Source organism: Dipodomys spectabilis, unplaced genomic scaffold (assembly GCF_019054845.1).
Source record: "Dipodomys spectabilis isolate Male_0828 unplaced genomic scaffold, ASM1905484v1 ptg000006l, whole genome shotgun sequence".
NCBI lineage: Eukaryota > Metazoa > Chordata > Mammalia > Rodentia > Heteromyidae > Dipodomys > Dipodomys spectabilis.
In genome coordinates this window covers 15,605,782-15,624,020 of record NW_024870683.1, presented here as the reverse complement: position 1 = coordinate 15,624,020, position 18,239 = coordinate 15,605,782, and the positions used below count along the sequence as shown (strand labels likewise).

Below are 18,239 nucleotides of genomic sequence, written 5' to 3'. Positions count from 1 at the left end.
GGAAGGACCTCCTTTGCTTTATTGTTGTAGCCTCCCTGAAGTTCTTCTCACTCATGAATGTAGACTCCTCCACAACTGGTGGTGTAAGGCCGTAATTTTTAGGTCTATTTTTAGGTCCTTCTTACTGAGTATCTTTTAAAATCATTCTTTTATGTCTATAGACTTTAAATTTGATTTCCAGAAATGACTTGACAAGATCCAAAGAGCTGGAAATCAATTTAACTGATATATCCTTTTCTGCCTTTCTCAAAGACAATCTCCAGTTCCAAGTTAATAAAGCACAAGCTATAGCCATAAGTACTCCTAAAAAAAGCAGACATGATCTACTTTCATGTTTTCAAATCTCAAAATTTTTTACCTAGTAACTCACTATAATATATTGAGATACAATAAAACTAGCTGAGGTTCAGCTTTCCAGAAGTGTTCTCATGTAAGTTAGCAATACATACTACAGCACTTAAGATAAGCATGCTCCAAAGGTCATATGTGTGTATACACATGTATAAATACATGCATATATATACACATATATGCAATTCTTAGGATATAGTCTAAAATACTAGGGATTCATATTTTTAAAAATCTATTTATAATTGTAAAGTTAACTTTATTACTACTGTGATAGCCTTCCAAAAATATTTCTTGCTTCATCTTTCTATCTATTACATGCAGTCAATACTTAATATTTACTGAATAAGACTTTAGATATGGCATGCAGCTTAAAATAGAGAATATACCTAAAGAAATAACTTCAAACAATCTACAGAGAATAATATTTGCCATACTTTTTAAGTTTACAGAGTAAAATGTAAAACATAATCCCAGTAAGAACTACTTAGATCAACATCAAAAGAGCTTTAGGGATGAGTGCCAATGGCTCATACTGTAATTCTAGCTACTCAGGAGGCTGAATGAGATCTGAAGATATAGCAATTTGAAGCCAGCTCAGGCAGAATAATCCATGACACTCTTATCTCCAATGAACCACCAAAAAGTGGGAAGTGGAGCTGTGGCTCAAGTGGTAGAGTGCTAGCCTTGAGCAGAAAAACTAAGGGATATCTCAGACTAAGTTTGTTGCAGATTTGACAATGGTGCAGCACTATGGTGTACTTGCAAACTAAGGGATGGAAAAGCTCTTAGAAGAAATTTAAACTATCTGAATAAGAAAAAGTTGTTTGCACATGCATTTTTAAAAAGATTAAAAAGCACATATGTCCATTCCTACTTTAAATGTAAAGCAGAAGTATTGGATTTGGGCAACAGCATTCATCAAGTGACTATTTTCTCAAAATAACACGTACAGTATAATATTTGCCTACATGAACAAAAGTCACAAGTCAACAACTTTGCAATAAAATTTACCTCGCTGGAACTGGTAGTTTGGGGCAAAGAACAGAAGATTTTGAAGATGTAGTATACTCAGAAGGCTTCAGGTTGTAGCTACATAGTGCTGAGCCTGTTAAAAGGAAAGTTAAATGTTAGCAGGTAGAAGAGAGAGCAGTCTCTTAGCAGTTCTCTTCAGTTTTAGATGTTCAGGCTAACATATTCACCTTGCAAGCATTATAGAACTCATAAGAATCTGAATTTTATGTACACATATTTTATTGATAATGTTCATTACAATAAAGTACCAGAATGATTTTTATTGAGTATCTGCCATATGTCGGGTTCCATGCAAAAAGGCATGGATGTGTAAATCACTTACTATACTTTCAAAAGGCAAGCATTATTACATCTATATTGCAGGAGGAAATGGAAGCTAAAAGTTAAGGTAAACAACCTGTCTGAGAACAGAGACCTAGGAAGCTGAGCTGGGATTTGGCTCCATGTCTCTGACTACAAGGCCAATGGTCCACTGTACATTCTCTCATCCCTGTGCTTTCCATTACTAAATATTACAGCACATATATTCACATAATATATTACTTCTTATTTGAAAACAAGGAACACTCAACTACAAACCAACTAAAAATATTGATAAAACTGATCCTCACTTTTCAAAGTGTTTTTTAAAATGGGAAGATACTTTATTTTTCCTTTCATGCATTTTTATTGTTGTCATAAAGGTGATGTATAGAGTAGAGGGGTTAGTTACATAAATCAGATAAAGAGTACATTTCTTTCTGAACAATGCCATCCCTTCCCTAGCTTTCTCTCAATTTTCCTTCCCACCCCTTCCTAGAAGTTGTATAGTTCATTTTCAACAAAATGTCTAGTGAGTACCATTGCTGCGTTTGTTCACCCTTTATCCCACCATTTTTGTGCTCCCCTTACTCTCTCAAAGACAGATAAATGAATGAACAAGACAAAAAGAAAACAAAAATAGCAACAATAAATTCAGCCTTAGATTGGTCTATTTTTCTGATTATATGGCTATACAGATTTAAGTAACATTGAAAATTCAAATAGACACAATCTAGTGTGTATTATGTTGCAGACCTGTTCATTTTCTATCCTAGCTACTCAGTATTGGGGACATCACTATATAGTAGTAGCTGCAGTAAAAGCCAGGAGAACTAGACTCGGCTCTCATTTTGTAGAGTCATCTAATGCACTATCACATGAACTGTTTATACATTTAGCTGAAATTACTTCCAGATTTCTAAACTGGACAAATATTTTAGTATCACATACAAACAGAAGAGCTTTGCATTTTTTATACTGATAACAGACTTTTACAGTGTACCTCCAAGAACACAACAGGTGGCTACAGTGATAGACCATGACACTGAATTAAGTGTGGGAAAGTCACGTGATCATCAGAAAGAAAGGGAAGTGACCACAGGACAATAAAATTAGCAGTGAATTTATTTCATTTGTATCTTGCTTGATCGATCCAACTAATTTTTGGAAAGCCATAAACAACCATTTAATTCAACAATATTCTCTGAAACTAGCAAACCACTTGTGGGTGTTTAAATAATGAGGGCCATAATAACATATTTACATAAATATAGAAAGCATATATTTTAAACAGTGATACTTAAAGTGACAACAAGGCAAAAAGATTTCTAAAGACATACTGGAAAGTTTCATGGTAGCTTTCTCCAAGCTTTCGCATCTTTTGATAAATTCAATAGGAGAGTAATTTTAAAATTATTTTTGACTGCTCTTTTCCATTTGAGTGAAATGCTTTAAAAATTAAGCATGTGGGCTGGGGATGTGGCTAAGTGGCACAGCACTTGCCTAGTAGGCTTGAGGCTCTGGGGTTGATCCCCAGCACAGGAAAACAAAACAAAACAAAACAAAACCAGAAAGAAACTTAAGCATGAAGAGTATTTCTCTCTTCTAAAAGTATTATCTCTCATATTTGAAAATAATGTCACTAAGTTCTATTTATAGTAATTTTTGACAGAACCTAACAGCAACAACAAGCACACATTTGAAAGAAATTCTAAAACAGCTGGAAGACTTATTTTAGGATTGCAGATGGAAAAGTAAAGCAACTATGCCAATAACAGCAGAGCAGCCAACGTGACTGTCAACTTCTTGATCTGAATTGTCATTGGATTTCCTTCAGTGTCCAAGCTGGAATCAATTTGCACAAAAAACACTAACTAAAGCACTTTGTGTAAGTGTGGCTCAACACATGACTTCATCTGAATTCAGTGAACACAATTTCCAGCCTAGCCCTTCCTTTATTTAAAGAAAGGAGGTCAGCAGGTGCAACAGGGTGGAATTGTATACTTTCCCAGGGTAATACTCAATGGAGGGATAATAGCCTTATCTCTGATGGTCTTCTGGGACACAGGCCAGTACTAAATAGATCCTGTACTAAATAGATTAAAGGGAAAAGATCTCCACAATGCATTAGTAGCAATAATCCTAAGAAACTTTACATATACAATGCTTTCTGCTCAAAAAACTGATGGGCAGAAGAGGCTTAATAAAAAACACTAACACTGCAATGGCGATTTTTTTCATTGTTGTTTTTCTTTTCATATTTATTAGTGAATGTATTTTCAGTGGACATTTTAAAATTAGCATTTTATTGGTGTTAGAATAAACAATACTGAGCATAAGATGTTTGGACATAAAAAAGAGTAAAACTTTCAGTTTTCATTCAAATACAAAAGCAGGTAAAAAAATATATTTGAGTAATAAAAAGTCAAAAACCCAAACCAAAAGCTTATCTAAAGCACATCAGAGGCAGTCCAAGCAATTCAGCCAATGTTATTCAAAGGCTATCAAAATGAGCAATCTTAGGAACCTAAGTGGGGTATACAAACATTTATCACAGTAAATGGTTGCTACAGCACCCAGAATGTTTAACTACTACAATTTTTCAAATGTCTTATAATATTTAATTATTTATTATTTAACTCAATATCAGTTATATCAACTCCCCTAAGAGTTCATTCCATCATTACCCTCCAATAGTTATACACTGAAAAAAAATTAAGTTAGGTTTCTGAGGTCTTGCAGGGAAATCACTGGCATATTTACAAATAGAATTTTTTACTTTAAGCCACTGTACTTAAGAGTGTATTTAAGAAATAGTAAGCTTCCAGACAAAAATTACTGAGAAAGCACATGTTCTACAATGTGCTAAAACAAAAAACAAAAACAAGGGCTGGGCATCAGTGGCTCATCCTGTAATCCTAGCTACTCAGAAGGCTGAAATCTGAGGATCCTGGTTCAAAGCCAGCCCAAACAAGAAGGTCTGTGAGATTCTTATTTCCAGTTAACCAGCAAAATGTGGCTCAGATGGTGTGGTAGAGTGCTAGCCTTGAGCAACAAAGCTCAGGAACAATGTCCAGGTGCTGAGTTCCAGCTTGCTAGGACTGACAAAAGGAAAACAATAGAACAGAATATTTCAAGCAAAAGCATACAACAACATCAAAAAGCATAAAACTATTTGACATTTGGCTCTGTTATAAAACAGCATTTTTTTTTGTATCTTTATTTAATCTATCATCTCTCTTGGTGTGCTCTGAGAACCCAGTTTGTATGCTATCCTGAGTCCCCTCTAGTACATAGGTGCACCCAGAAGCTTCCTGTTGAATAAAAGACCAGTTGTTAATCTCTGATAGTTTAGTATTAACATGTTATACAATAATGTTATACAATATTCATCTACTTCTCATGAATAATGAAATACACTATTTAAAAGAGTATTTGTCAACTTTGTATCACATGACATCCTTGGTTACACAGGGCTGTACTGCTCATTGCTGAGCAGTCTAGAAGCATCCTTTGTCTCTACCTTCTAGGTTCCAGGAGTTTCTCCCTAAACCTGGGGATGGCAATCAAAAGGTCTTGAGATATTGACAAATACTCTTAGGCAAGCAAAAGCTTGCTTATAAACATAGTTGGATATCAATGGACCAAAATACAAAATAACTTAAAGATACAAAACAGTTGATAGGTTGAAAGCTATTCTCTTTTTTGCCTTAAAATTGTATTAATTTACCATCAAATAATATTTGTATGATACAGTAAAATTAAGTGAAAATAGACACCTCAAAATATAATTTTAGAAACCTGCAATGAGCAGAAAAAAATGTCTCAATGCAAAACAGTTTTCTCCATGAAAAACCAGTTCTACTTCCTTGTGTAGTATAAGGACTTTAATTTTTTTTCTCTGGTTAGGAAACTGCTGTATATTTATGTGCTGGAAGAAAGAAAGAAATTTTTCCCATCTGAATTTCTAGCAACATATGAAAAGTATGGTTGTATTTGCAATTTCCTAAAAGTACCTGTTGAAAAAAATTAGCCACCAGGGGTATGTGACATCACCTGTCAAACGTCAGTAGCATATATTAGGCACACGATTAAATTTTGTTAAGTGAATTAACTTGAACTATATGTGAGATTTGCACTAGGTAATCAACACGGAGAAATCTGACTACTGCAAGCTTCATAAAGGGAGAGCTTGTACTTTGTATCTATGGCACATACTCAATGTGCACTAATTATTTATTCAATGATTACTTTAAGTTGTATTAGCAAATGTGAGCATTTTTTCCTTTTTAAACCAAGCATCCTTGCTGGTCTCTAACTTGAGCACAATAAAATCAGTTGCTAGAGTTGATCATTTTGTTGATTTAAAATGTTATAAAGTCCAACCTTTCGATTGATTGTGACAGGACAAAATCCAGACTAATTTTTTGGTTTAAGTTACAGAGTTAGTGACTGAATTGGGAATATACTGATCATCTATTGATACTGACTCTTAACCTAACAACTAGATAATGATAATCAAAAGACAAATTAGTATTCGTGAGTAGTACTTTTTTTATCTGGAAGGATCACATAATTTGTCAAAACTTTAAATGGCAAAACAATAATCATTAAGAAAGCACAAGCTGTACAGCTTCACTCATGATGTGGCAATGATCCAAACCGTAGATCATCAACCTCTCAGAATTATGTAGGATATAGTGACTAAAGAAACGCTTTTAAATGGCAGTGCTTTTTCATATGGCATAAATGGGATGCAAGTGAGATTTCTGCCACAGTTCATCATCATATTAGGGAAGACAAAAGAATATACATGAATAATAAAGTAATTTTGTAAGAGTAATGGAAAGGAATAAAAATGATGTGAAATATCAGCCCCAGCTGAGGACATTTACCTAGCCTGTAATGCACACGTGAGGCACATTTAGAAACTGCGGGATAGAATTCAGATAACAAAATGATATGCAAAACATCTGGCACTGAGTAGGCATCAATGAAAGGTATGCTGAAGTCAAACCCTGGGCTTATGTTACCTGCTAATATTCAGATGACCATGCTCAACCCTGGGGAGTAGAATGAAATAGCATGATGGTTTTAGTTCCTGGGAAGAGAAAGGAGAACTGTCTGAGCAGGCAGTCTTCCCTTCCTTTGCCACCTGTCATGGTGAGTTTGGATTGAGATAGAAATGCCATCTTAAGTTAGCATTAGCTTCAGAAGAAGTTGGATTCATTCTCTACCTCCCTACATTGTATGCATTTCTTGTGTTTTCAAAAATAATGACAATAGAGCAGGAAAAAAATCTGTTCAAAGAAACTTAGAGAGAAAGATGGCAGGAGGAGGATGGAATTCATGTCCTGCTAAAAATAAGAACTCTTACAGATGCTCATACCGGATCAATTCAATTTTCTCTGTAGGGCATAAGGTTAGGGAAGAGAATGCACAGGAGGGCTTGGGAGAAGAAAATGTATGATTGATCACTGGGAGAAGCTGTATAAGAGAGATAAATGAACCAGATGAATTATTTAGAGATTAATAAAAGAACTGATTTCACAGCAGTTCTAGTGAGAATGAAGCTAAACAGTTTACCTGCCTGTGGAAACTCATATGGATACAGAATTGAGGTTAAAGTGTGAGGAGAGAATGAGAAATTATTAAGCGGCAATAGAGATAGATAGAGAAATCAAACCCATCGTTGGATATTTAGTACTGAGTTCCTACGTTAGGGTACAGATATTCAGAGATGAACAGAGCAGATGCCTGTCCCCAGAATATTCATACAAGACTGCAAAAAGATAAAGACTGGACAATAAGTTTGGTACTCAGTCTGTATATTTGGAAACTAATTTTTTGAATGTCATTTTAAAATTGCCTTCTTTGTTAGCCTTATGATTTTCATGTCATGTGAATTATGAACTATAAGAATAAAATGAACCTTTGTATACCTACCACCTGGTTCACATATTAGAATGTATGCTTTTTTATTCATCTAAATTCTCCTGCCTGCCTTCAAAGCTCTTTGTAAGACAGCATGTTTACAAGTTAATCTAATTTCCACGTACTTCCTCCGAACTCTCTATTCTAGTCAGACATATTTGTCAAGGACTCTCCACAAACTCTTCAAGTATCCAAGAAAAAACCTTCCCTTTTCTATCTAAAAAACAAAGATTCCAGGGAATCTTTTATTTCCCTAATAAATATAGTTCATATAAACACTGCTATAGAACCAAAGAGTTTCCCCCTATAAAACTTTAAATAATTTCTAAAATAATGAAAGTTCATGTGAATGAATGGTTGTAAGTGCTAAAAAGTATTTCAAATGTCATGCACACTTAAAATTCTTTGAAAATAATTTATATTATCTTTTCACTCTGGTAAGAAACATATTATTTTACCCTGTTCTTTAAGATTTAGAATTAGTATTTAAAAAGTTACTCCATCACTCAAGATCCTTTGCTTTACGAACACTTTAAAATATAAAACACACATAAGACTGTCGATCTTATTTGTAAGTGTACAGTTCAGTAATTACTAACTACACTCACACTGTGGTAGACTGTCACAACCTTCCATCTCCAGAATTCTTCATCTTACAAAACTGTAACTCAATATTGAACAATAATTCCCCACTTACCCTCCTAATTTCCCCTTCTTACTCCCATCCAACTTTTTGTCTCTATTAATTTAACTCCTCAATGCACTTCATATATGTGGAACTCTAGTTTTGTCTTTTTATAAACAGTTTATGTTGCTTAGTGCAATGTCCTCAAGTTCCATGCATGGTGTAGTAGGTTACTGAGATTCATTCTATTTTTTAAGCTAAATAATGTACTTTTACAGTTTGTATATATTACATTATCTTTATTTTCTTAATTTTTATTTTTTGTCAGTCATGGGGCCTCAACCCAGTGCCTGGGCACTGTCCCTGCCCTCTTTTTGCTCAAGGCTAGTACTCTACCACGTTAAGCCACAGCACCACTTCTGGTTTTTTATCAGTTAATTGAAGATAGAGTCTCACAGGCACTTTAATGTCTGGACTGGCTTCAAACCATGATCCTCAGATGTCAGCCTCCTGAGTAGCTAAAATTACAGGCTTTAACCACTGGACCGCAGGTACATTATTAATCTGCCCATATACATTTACATTGCATTTGCCTCCTGGTTGTGGTGAATAATGCTGATGTGAACATGGATGTGCAAATATTTCTTCAGATCCTGTCTTCAAATCTTTTGTATATATATTCAGAAATGGGATTGCCAGATCATATGTCAGTTTTTTCTTTTTTCTTTTTCCCTGTGTGCTGGGAACAGGGCTTAAATTAAACTCAGGGCCTTGGGCCCTCTAATGGCTTTCTTATACATGGCTGGTGCTCTACTACTTGAACCACACTTCCAGTGTGGCATTTTGTTGGTTAATTGGAGATGGACTCACATGGACTTTTCTGCCTCAACTGACTTCTGTGTTCCTGAGCCCTGAGTAGCTAAGATGACAGGTGTGAGGCACCATGCTAAGCTATTTTCAACTTTTAAAGGAACACGCTAGGTTTCCAGTTTCTCTACAGCCTCACCACCACTTTGTGATTTTCTTTTTTAATGGTGGAGTGTCCCAGGATCTGAATACTAATACCATGACAGAGAATGACTTGCATTTTTCCAAGTCCATTGCTTGACTTTTTTTTCTGCTCTGTTGATTTTGTCCTCCTTGAGTGAAGAAAAAGTTTTAATTCTGATATGATTCAAATTTTAAATGTTTTATTTTTGGTGTCATTTGATGCCACTCAAGAAATTATTATAAAACCTAATGCTATGAAGCTCTTCTGTGTTGTCCTCTGAGTTTAATGGCTTTAGCTCTGAGGCGCAGGCTCTTTTATGTCTTCTAATCATTCTGTTTTATAGATTTGAAAAATTCCCTCCCAATCCTGAATCATCTCTGCAAGAGGCTTCTCTCTGGAGAAGTCTGTATTTCACAGCAGAAATACTTTACCATTGGACATAGATGGAGTAAAGATTTATCTGTTCCTTCTAGTCAATGTGTGCTTAGGACGATAATAAGGATGTTATAAAAGCCAAAAGGTATGTGTGCTAAGTGCAAAAAGAGGACAAAAAAAAATTACGACTGGAATTACATCCAACCAAGCCCTGTTTTAAGTCACCAATCCACAGATCGTCATAGATTCTTTTAAGAAACTCAGAAATTTCAACTTATGGTTGCTTTCAAAAAGGTTGTGAAGGTTAAAATGTGTTTGCGACTTTAACCAAGTATCATTATCCCAAAATACTGTGAAATATGTGAAATTTATGCAATCACCTAATATCAATTTTTTAAAAAAAGAAGAAGAGTGAGAGAAGCAAGGGTAGGAGGGGAGGCGTGGGGGGAGGGTGAGGGAGTGCAGGGTTAGGGGGGAAAAAAGGGTATTGTTAGGTCTTTATACTAAACGCTTCCTCTCCATTTAGAATCTGACTTTTCAATTTGCTTTTTAAAGTTATTTCTTGCTCTAGTATCTGTGTATGCTTCTTTCCTCCCTCCATCCCCCAAATAGGGTCTTACTATATAGCCCACGCTAGCCTAGAACTCATCTTTCTTCTTCCGCCTTTAGAGGGCTTGGATTACAGGCTTGCACCATCACACACAGCTATTGCTGTGTTTCTTGACACTGCATTAATTTTTTTTAAAATACTTATCTTATTGACTTACTTTGTATACAGCTAACTCCAAAACCTGAGAGTGCTTTTGTAGCTGGGCACCAATTTAAGAAATCTGTTTTCTGAAATAATGTTTATTGATTAATACTTGTCAATCATATCATTTTTACAAGACATTAGGTGATATAAAAAGCTATAAAAGCCATATGCAGGGACTTGAAGCAAACCTGAGTAGATCACACCGAGTTACATTCATTTAGAAAGCTTCTGGCCTTGAAACAAAGTATGCCCAGGGGAAGGTAGCTGCAACAGAGCTGACAAGGAACTAGCTCTAAATTGGCCCTCCAGATCATATAGACCCTTTTTATTCATTACCGATTATTTCTCAGCAACAAATTAATGTTGACTAAAAACTCAGGGAACACCCATATGGCAGCTATATCCTAAAGGCGATGGAGAGAGAGATTGGAGGTAGGAAGCCAATTGTACAACACTGGTATAATAGTAGCAGCTAACGTCATTTTAAAAAATGTATCCTTTCTCAGACACCATGATAAGCATTTCTCGTATATTGCCTGTGATAACCATTTTCATGAGGAATATCAGATAAAACATTATCCCTTTATCATAGATGGGGAAAAATGAGGCATGGACAGGGCAAATAATTTGCTCAGGGTTATTAAAGAAGAAGGAACCACATTTTGTCTGAACAAGTCACTTTTTTTTTTTTTCAAACTTTTTGTGTTGGTACAGGGGCAGGGACTCAGGCCTGGAAGCCGATGTTTAGCTTTTTTACTCCAGGCTGGCGCTCATATCATTTGGATGACACCTCTACTTCTGGCTTTCTAGCAGTTATTTGGAAATACAAGTCTCATGGACTTTCCTGCCTGGGTTGGCTTTGAACTATGGTCTTCAAATCTCAGCCTCCTGTACAGCTTGGATTACAGGTGTGAGCCACCAGTGCCCAGTGTCCACAGCCTATACTCTTAACCATTCAGCAAAATCACCTACCAGGCATATCTAAGATTTTGGAAACACTTCAAAAGAACAACTCATCTCTCCTTATGGAACCTCATGAGTCTGATAACTCTAGTATAAAGCTTAGTAAGGCACACATGGCGGTATCATGTGGGAAGAGAAAACACAACATTGAGCAGTAGTCAGCACCTTTTCCTTCAATGCCAACACGTGCCCAGAATTCTTCATGCAACATCTCATTCAATCCTCATAAGCTGTGAAAAAGTATTATTTTTCCATGTACTTTTTTTTTGATGAGGAAATCTAGGTTCAGAAAAACTTTACCTTTTACCTCTTATCAAAGGACCAGTCAATGATAGAATCATAATTGAAATCCAGAGCTACATTAACCCATGCCCTCTCTACTACCTCATGCTGAGGACACGGAATGGTGCTCCCAGTTCTACTCTCAGACCAGTATCCCACCTGAAAGACTAGGGCCATGCTGGTGTGTGCAGAGACGTTCCTGGGCTGTTTCCTATACAAAGCTAGACCTTATACCTGGTAGAGATCCCTAGAAATCAGAATTAGTCTTGCATTTGGGCAGGACAGAGGCAGGCCTGGGTGTCCTAAACACAAAATATAAAACTTCAAGGAAGTTCCAAAGAATGGGCATGACATACCATCCACATTAGGACCCTCCACAAAGAATACCTCAAACAATTTCTCTGAAGAGAAGCTGAGGCAAAACATGTATTTCAGGAAAAAAGTCAGATATGAGAATCTGAAAAGATCAGAGCTAGACTTCAGGAAACTGCCTCTGCCCACTTTCTCAGCTAACTCTAATACAATGAACTTCAGAGTTTCTCAACACTACTTTTAGATAAATAGTCATGCCATAATAGTCATTTTGGAAAGCACAACCCCAAATTATAAACAACCAACACATTGAAAACGACTGATGATGGAATTTTTATTCTACTTTGGTATATTTTCCCCAAACTTTAAAAATTTCACACACACACACACACACACACACACACCCCACACAACATTTTAAGAGGCAAGAGGGGAACAACAACAACAAAAAACCCAGCACATTTCACATAGCATAGACTACTAACTCCTAAATATTCCACACCTATTCTGGATTCTATGGAAATAGTGCTGCGCATCCATAGTCTCAGCCACTCAGAAGCTGATGCAGGAGCATCACTTGACAGCCCTTGCAGCATTCCATACTGCATCTCAAAGAGAGGAAAAAAAAAAATACTGCCAGGCACCTGTGGCTCACACCTGCATTCCTAGCTACTCTGGAGGCTGAGATATGAGGACTGGGGCTCAAAGCCAACCTGGACAGGAAAGTGCAGCTAGGTGTGGTGGTACACACTTGCAATCTCAATAATGCAGGAGGCTGAGGTAAGAAAAGATAAAGAATTTAAGGCTAGCCTAAGCTCCAAAGCAAGACCTTGTCTCAAAACAAAAACAAAACAAAAATATTCAATAGGCTATATATATTATTTTTATTTTTTATTTTTTTTTTTGGTCAGTTGTGGGGCTTGAACTCTGGGCCTGGGCTCTGTCACTCAGCTCTTCAGCTCAAGGTGAGTGCTCTACCACTTGAGCCGCAGCACTACTTCCGGTTTTCTGGTGGTTAATTGGAGAGAGTCTCACAGAGTTTCCTGCCTGGGCTGGCTTTGAACCGCCATCCTCAGCTCTCAGCCTCCTGAGTAGCTAGGATTATAGTACAGGCATGAGCCACAGATATCCAGCTTTCAATAGGCTATTTTAAAATCACCTGACATATTAAGAAAAAAAAAGGTAAATTTCTAGAGCCTGGAAACCTACTCAGTCAAAACTTCTTTGGAGGGATGCAGAAATCCAGCCAGTTTATTTTGTTTTGCTCTGTGAGTAAAGGTGCGAAATACTCCTTTTTGTTGTTGTTGTTCCCATTTTAGGGGTTGCACCAAGGCCTGGGGGCTCTCCCTGAGTTTTGTTTTGTTTTGTTTTCCTGAAGGCCAGAGCTCTGTCATTTGAGACATACCTTTACTTCTTGCTTCTTGGTGATTAATTACAGATAAGAGTCTCTTGACTTTCCAGTCCAGATTGGCTTTAATCCACAATCCTCATATCTTAGCCTCCGAGTAGCTAGGAATGCAGATGTGAGCCACAGGTGCCTGTGGCAGTATTATTTTTCTTCTTTTCTTTGAGATGAAATATTGGTGTGCTGCAAAGGCTTCCCTTGAACTCATTTCAAGTGATTCTCCTGCCTCAGCTTCTGAGTGGCAGGAGAAATAGTGCTGTGCATTCTGAATGCACAGCACTATTTCTGTAAAATCCAGAGTTTAAACTAGCTCCCTAGTTTGATTCTAGTATTTTTAAATTAGGAAATATAAAATCACTTCTTTTAAAGGTTCTTTGATGACATATTCAATACTAGAACAAAATTTATGCTAGAATGCACATAGATAATATTTAACAGTGGGAATGGTTGAGTGTAGGTCTGAATGGCCTAGAATCTCACCATTTATCTCTGCAAACTTCTGGACATCACTCAAGGTTTTCAATTCTTGTCTTGGACATGCTGCTACACAGAGTGCTACAGACTTGATCTTCCGGTTTATCAAGTCCAGATTACAAGGATCCAAAAAGAACACATACCTAAAGCATAGAGAGAAAAACTGAGATATTATTTGGCAAAACACATTCTGATTCACCATATATTTGACTAAACCTAGAAGCAAAGAACATCTCCTTGGCGTGCCTTCACAATAAACACTTGATAAATCTAATCAGGTGTGAACTTGTAGAAAGTAACTACTTGTAAATATTAACAGTGGCATAATTGAAGGACTCCATGTTTTCATAATCAACTTTTCTAATATCTATATTTTTATAATTTGCACATACATTTTTTTTTTGTTTTTTATTTTTATTTTTGCCAGCCCTGGGGCTTAGACTCAGGGCCTGGTCACTGTCCCTGAGCTTCTTTTGCTCAAGGTTAGAACTCTACTGCTTGAGCCACAACACCACTTATGGCTTTTTCTGTTCATATGGTACTGAGGAGTCGAACCCAGGGCTACATACATGCTAGGCAAGCACTCTACCACTAAGCCACAATCCCAGCCCTGCACAGACATGTTTTATCATGAGAAATGATTTTTTTCTAGTTTGTTTTGCCAAATTTATACCAAAAAATTAACAAAATATCTAGCATGAATTACAGTTTTTATATAAATTATATACTCTAATTATATGAATGTATAATTACTAAATGAACACATAAATATAATGTATTGTATATTAATTAATTATATGGAAGTGAATATATAAAGTTGAATGATAAGTATAAAAAATACAACTATACTTCAGTCATTTCTGGGTGTTAAATTTATTTTCTTTCTTTTACTTTCTAGAATTCCCACTTTCTAGAAAAACATGAAGATTACTTCTGAATAATAACGAATGCAGCAAAAAACTACTTATAAAAAGATGTATAAGATAAAGTAACCCCTAAATCTTAAATTATCCCCTCTGTATCTTTATTTTTTTGAAGAGCAGAGATTAACTAGAAATCACCTGTGTAATAGAGTTTTAGCACGGTAAGCTTGAAGAGATGACAATGATTGCAGATGCTATCATGGGCTCAATAAGAAAGTGAATGCTGAACACCTTTAGATGAGATAACTAAGTGTAAAACTGCAAGTCAAAGAAGGAAGTGGGAGGAAAAAAAAAAAACCCAAACACTACATAAGTCAAGGCCCTCCAACCCTGATTCCACGTAACTTTTACAAACTCGTAAATCTGTTAACACCCTTTTCCACAATATGACCCAAATATATATCAGGAAATATAAACAAATATAAATATTTGGTGGGGGAAAGAACCTAAAAAGCAAAAGGTAAAGTCAATACATGTTCTGGAATAGACAAAAGAAAATCAAAAAGTACACAAGAGAGTGGGGAGGGTACCAGAGAGTCCTTTGCAGATGAAGTAGGGAGGAAGAATACAGTGGGACAGCAGATATAAACTAGAGTATAATCACGCCACCTCCCTCCCCCCCCCCCCCCCCCCCCCCCCCGCAAAAGGTTTACTGTCAATCCCAAACCATTAATGTTCCACACAGATAACAGGAAGAAGCCAGACAAAAAAAGCTGTGACTTAAAAGTGGGCAGTTTCCAAGGCTGATGACAAGGAGGTAATATGGACAGGGAGAACTGTTTCTGGCAATCTTTGGATGATGGAAGCAAGCATTCCCTTAATTCCCTTCCAAATGTCCTGGAACCCAATGCAATGAACTGCTCAAAACCAGATTTGGACAGGGAACAATAAGGTCCTTGAGAAGGATGTCATAAAACCTTTGGATTAATCACTACTGCATACCACTACTAACACTACTATTAATGCTGACAACGAATATAATAGTAACCAACACGTATTAGCTATTTTCTAGGTATCAGGCACTAAACTTCCACAGATATTATTCATTTAATCCTCACAATGTGGTGCATTTGTATTTGGGGTGGGAACTGGGCAGTGAACTGGGCTGGAGAAGAGGAGCTGAGAAATATGGAGAAATCACATGACAGGGGAAAAATTTTTAAAAATTAAAAAAATAAAACAGGCTTGAGGAAAAGGAAAGAAAGCCAGAGGGTTTAAGGGCTTTACAGTTGATCCTAGGCTAGATTAATGACAACCATTTGGAAGTAGGTCATTGTCCTGAAGGCTTCTGCCTTCTCTAATACCCAAAGCACCCCCCGCTGGGTTTATTTTATACCTTAAGACACATTCCTATGATTTTACTAGTTATTTGGCAGCAACTTATACCATGCTATCTCTCTTTGAGACAATATCTGATTAACCACAAACTTGAAATCTTCCTGCTTCAACCTCCTAAGCAGCTGAGATTACAGGCATGTGCCACTGATGCTGGCTTCTAGTTCTCTTTCTCAGTAGGTCTCTGATTTGGGGGAATATATGTATCATTCTTAGACTCAATTTCCTTATTCATCGAACTGCATACCACTTATTTTATATTTTGCTTTAAAGTTATTGATGAGGTACACAAAGCACTTGACATAATATATACTCAGTGATTCATATTATTAAATGATTTGTCTAAAAATTTCACATTTGATAATAAAGCACTTAACACTTTTGGATATGGGCATAAAAACATAATACTTTGACTAATACTCGGGGGCATAAAAACATAATACTTTAATTAATAGTTAGTTTTCCTTTGGAAGGAAAAATGTACATAGGAGTGTTTGCAACTGTTAGGAGATTAGTCTTGATAAAATTAAGTAGCCTCCAAAACTGGCCCATCAAAAAGAAAATAGGAGAGTGGGAAGAATTCCACCATGACTATATGCACACCAAATTAACTCCACACTTTTTAAGCTTCTGCATATGGTTTTGGGAAATCCCTAAGAAATAAAACTGAAGTATAATTTTCAATGATATTTTCAGAAATGTGTGCTCACAAACATACAAACACACGTTCATACTCCATAATTTCCCTCCACCCACAATGTAAGACACTAGATTCATTTCTCTCCACATACAGTCACAGATGTGTGCAATCTAGAGTCACATATGCAGTTCTGTTGACACTTATTAGATAATCAGGTATTGGGTCCTCTCACACTGCTAAATCCTCACAACAAATCTTAAGATAGATATCATTCCCATTGTACAGACAATAAAACTGAGGTCCCATAGAAATAACCACTGGTCCAAGAGAGCTAGTTTGTGTCAAAAAACAAATTCAAATCAGGTGTCGGGAGGGGAGGGAGTATGGGAAGGGATGGGAAGGGGAAACAAAGAGGAGGCACCAATACTTGATAAGAAATGTACTCGTTATCTTGCCCATGTAATTGTAACTCCTCTGGATGGTATTCTTACAATAAAAAAAAAAATTCAAACATAGTCTTTCTAAGTTTCACCCTCCATTTCCATTCTGCTTATTCTTAAAATATTTCCTACAAATACTATTAATAACTTTACTATTCAGTTATTAAATTTTCATTTTCTCCTTTGAGCATTCTGAAATTCATCTATGGCAACCTGAGTACATAATTATGTCATAACTGTTAAGTACACTTATAAATCACCGAAGTTGTAGTATTTGTCTCTTAATTTGAAAATTCCTTGAGACACATAAATAAATCCTTACATTAATTCCAGTTTTCATTTCATTTTCCAAAATATAATAATTTTATGCTCTGACAACAAAATAAATAACCAATTCTTAAATAAACATGACATTGGCAGACTGGATTACTGTCTTTTCTCTTATTGGTAGTTTCTATTACCTATGATAAACTGAAGCCAAAAAATATTAAATGGAAAACTCCAGACTAAAAAAATTCATACAACTAAAATACCTTACTACAGCATAGTACTGTAATTTTTTCTATTTTATAATTAGTTGCTCTTAATCTATTACTTATGTGTGTGTGTGTATGTGTGTGTGTGTGTGTGTGTGTGTGTGTGTGCGTGCGCACACACACATGCGAGCTAGTACTTGGCCATGAAATCAAGGCCTTGAGCTCTCACTTGGCTTTTTGCTCAAGGCTAGTGCTCTCCCACTTAAACAACAGCTCTGTTTTCAGCTGTAGGTTGGCTAACTGGAGATAGGAATCTCACAAACATTTTTGCCTGGGCAATTTTCAAACTGCAATCTCAGATCTCAGCCTCCTGAGTAACTAGGATTACAAGTATGAGTTACTGGTGCTATCTAACTTGCCTAATTTATAAAGCTCACCATAGGTATGTGTTCATAGGAAAATATGCGTATAGAGTTCAGAACTGTCTGTGGCTCCAGGTATGCACACAGGTCTTAGGACATACCCTGAAGAAAAGGGGGAAATGCTATATTGTAACTAACTGATTGAAGACTGGGGATGAGTGTTTTTCAACCCGAGAATGAACATTTTAGGAAGGTTTCTCAACAA

General features: G+C 36.3%; 1 protein-coding gene across 3 annotated transcripts in view; it reads right to left on the bottom strand.

Annotated features, from left to right (window-relative positions):
• Slc44a1 (solute carrier family 44 member 1) overlaps positions 1-18,239 on the bottom strand; it is a 175,632-nt gene that overhangs the window by 78,046 nt on the left and 79,347 nt on the right. For all 3 annotated transcript variants that reach the window (XM_042695029.1, XM_042695035.1, XM_042695026.1), the window contains exons 4-5: positions 13,805-13,941; positions 1,363-1,456 (exon numbers count right to left, since the gene is read on the bottom strand). In XM_042695029.1, coding sequence (XP_042550963.1) covers positions 1,363-1,456; positions 13,805-13,941 — 231 coding nt within the window. The remainder of the gene's footprint in view (positions 1-1,362; positions 1,457-13,804; positions 13,942-18,239) is intronic.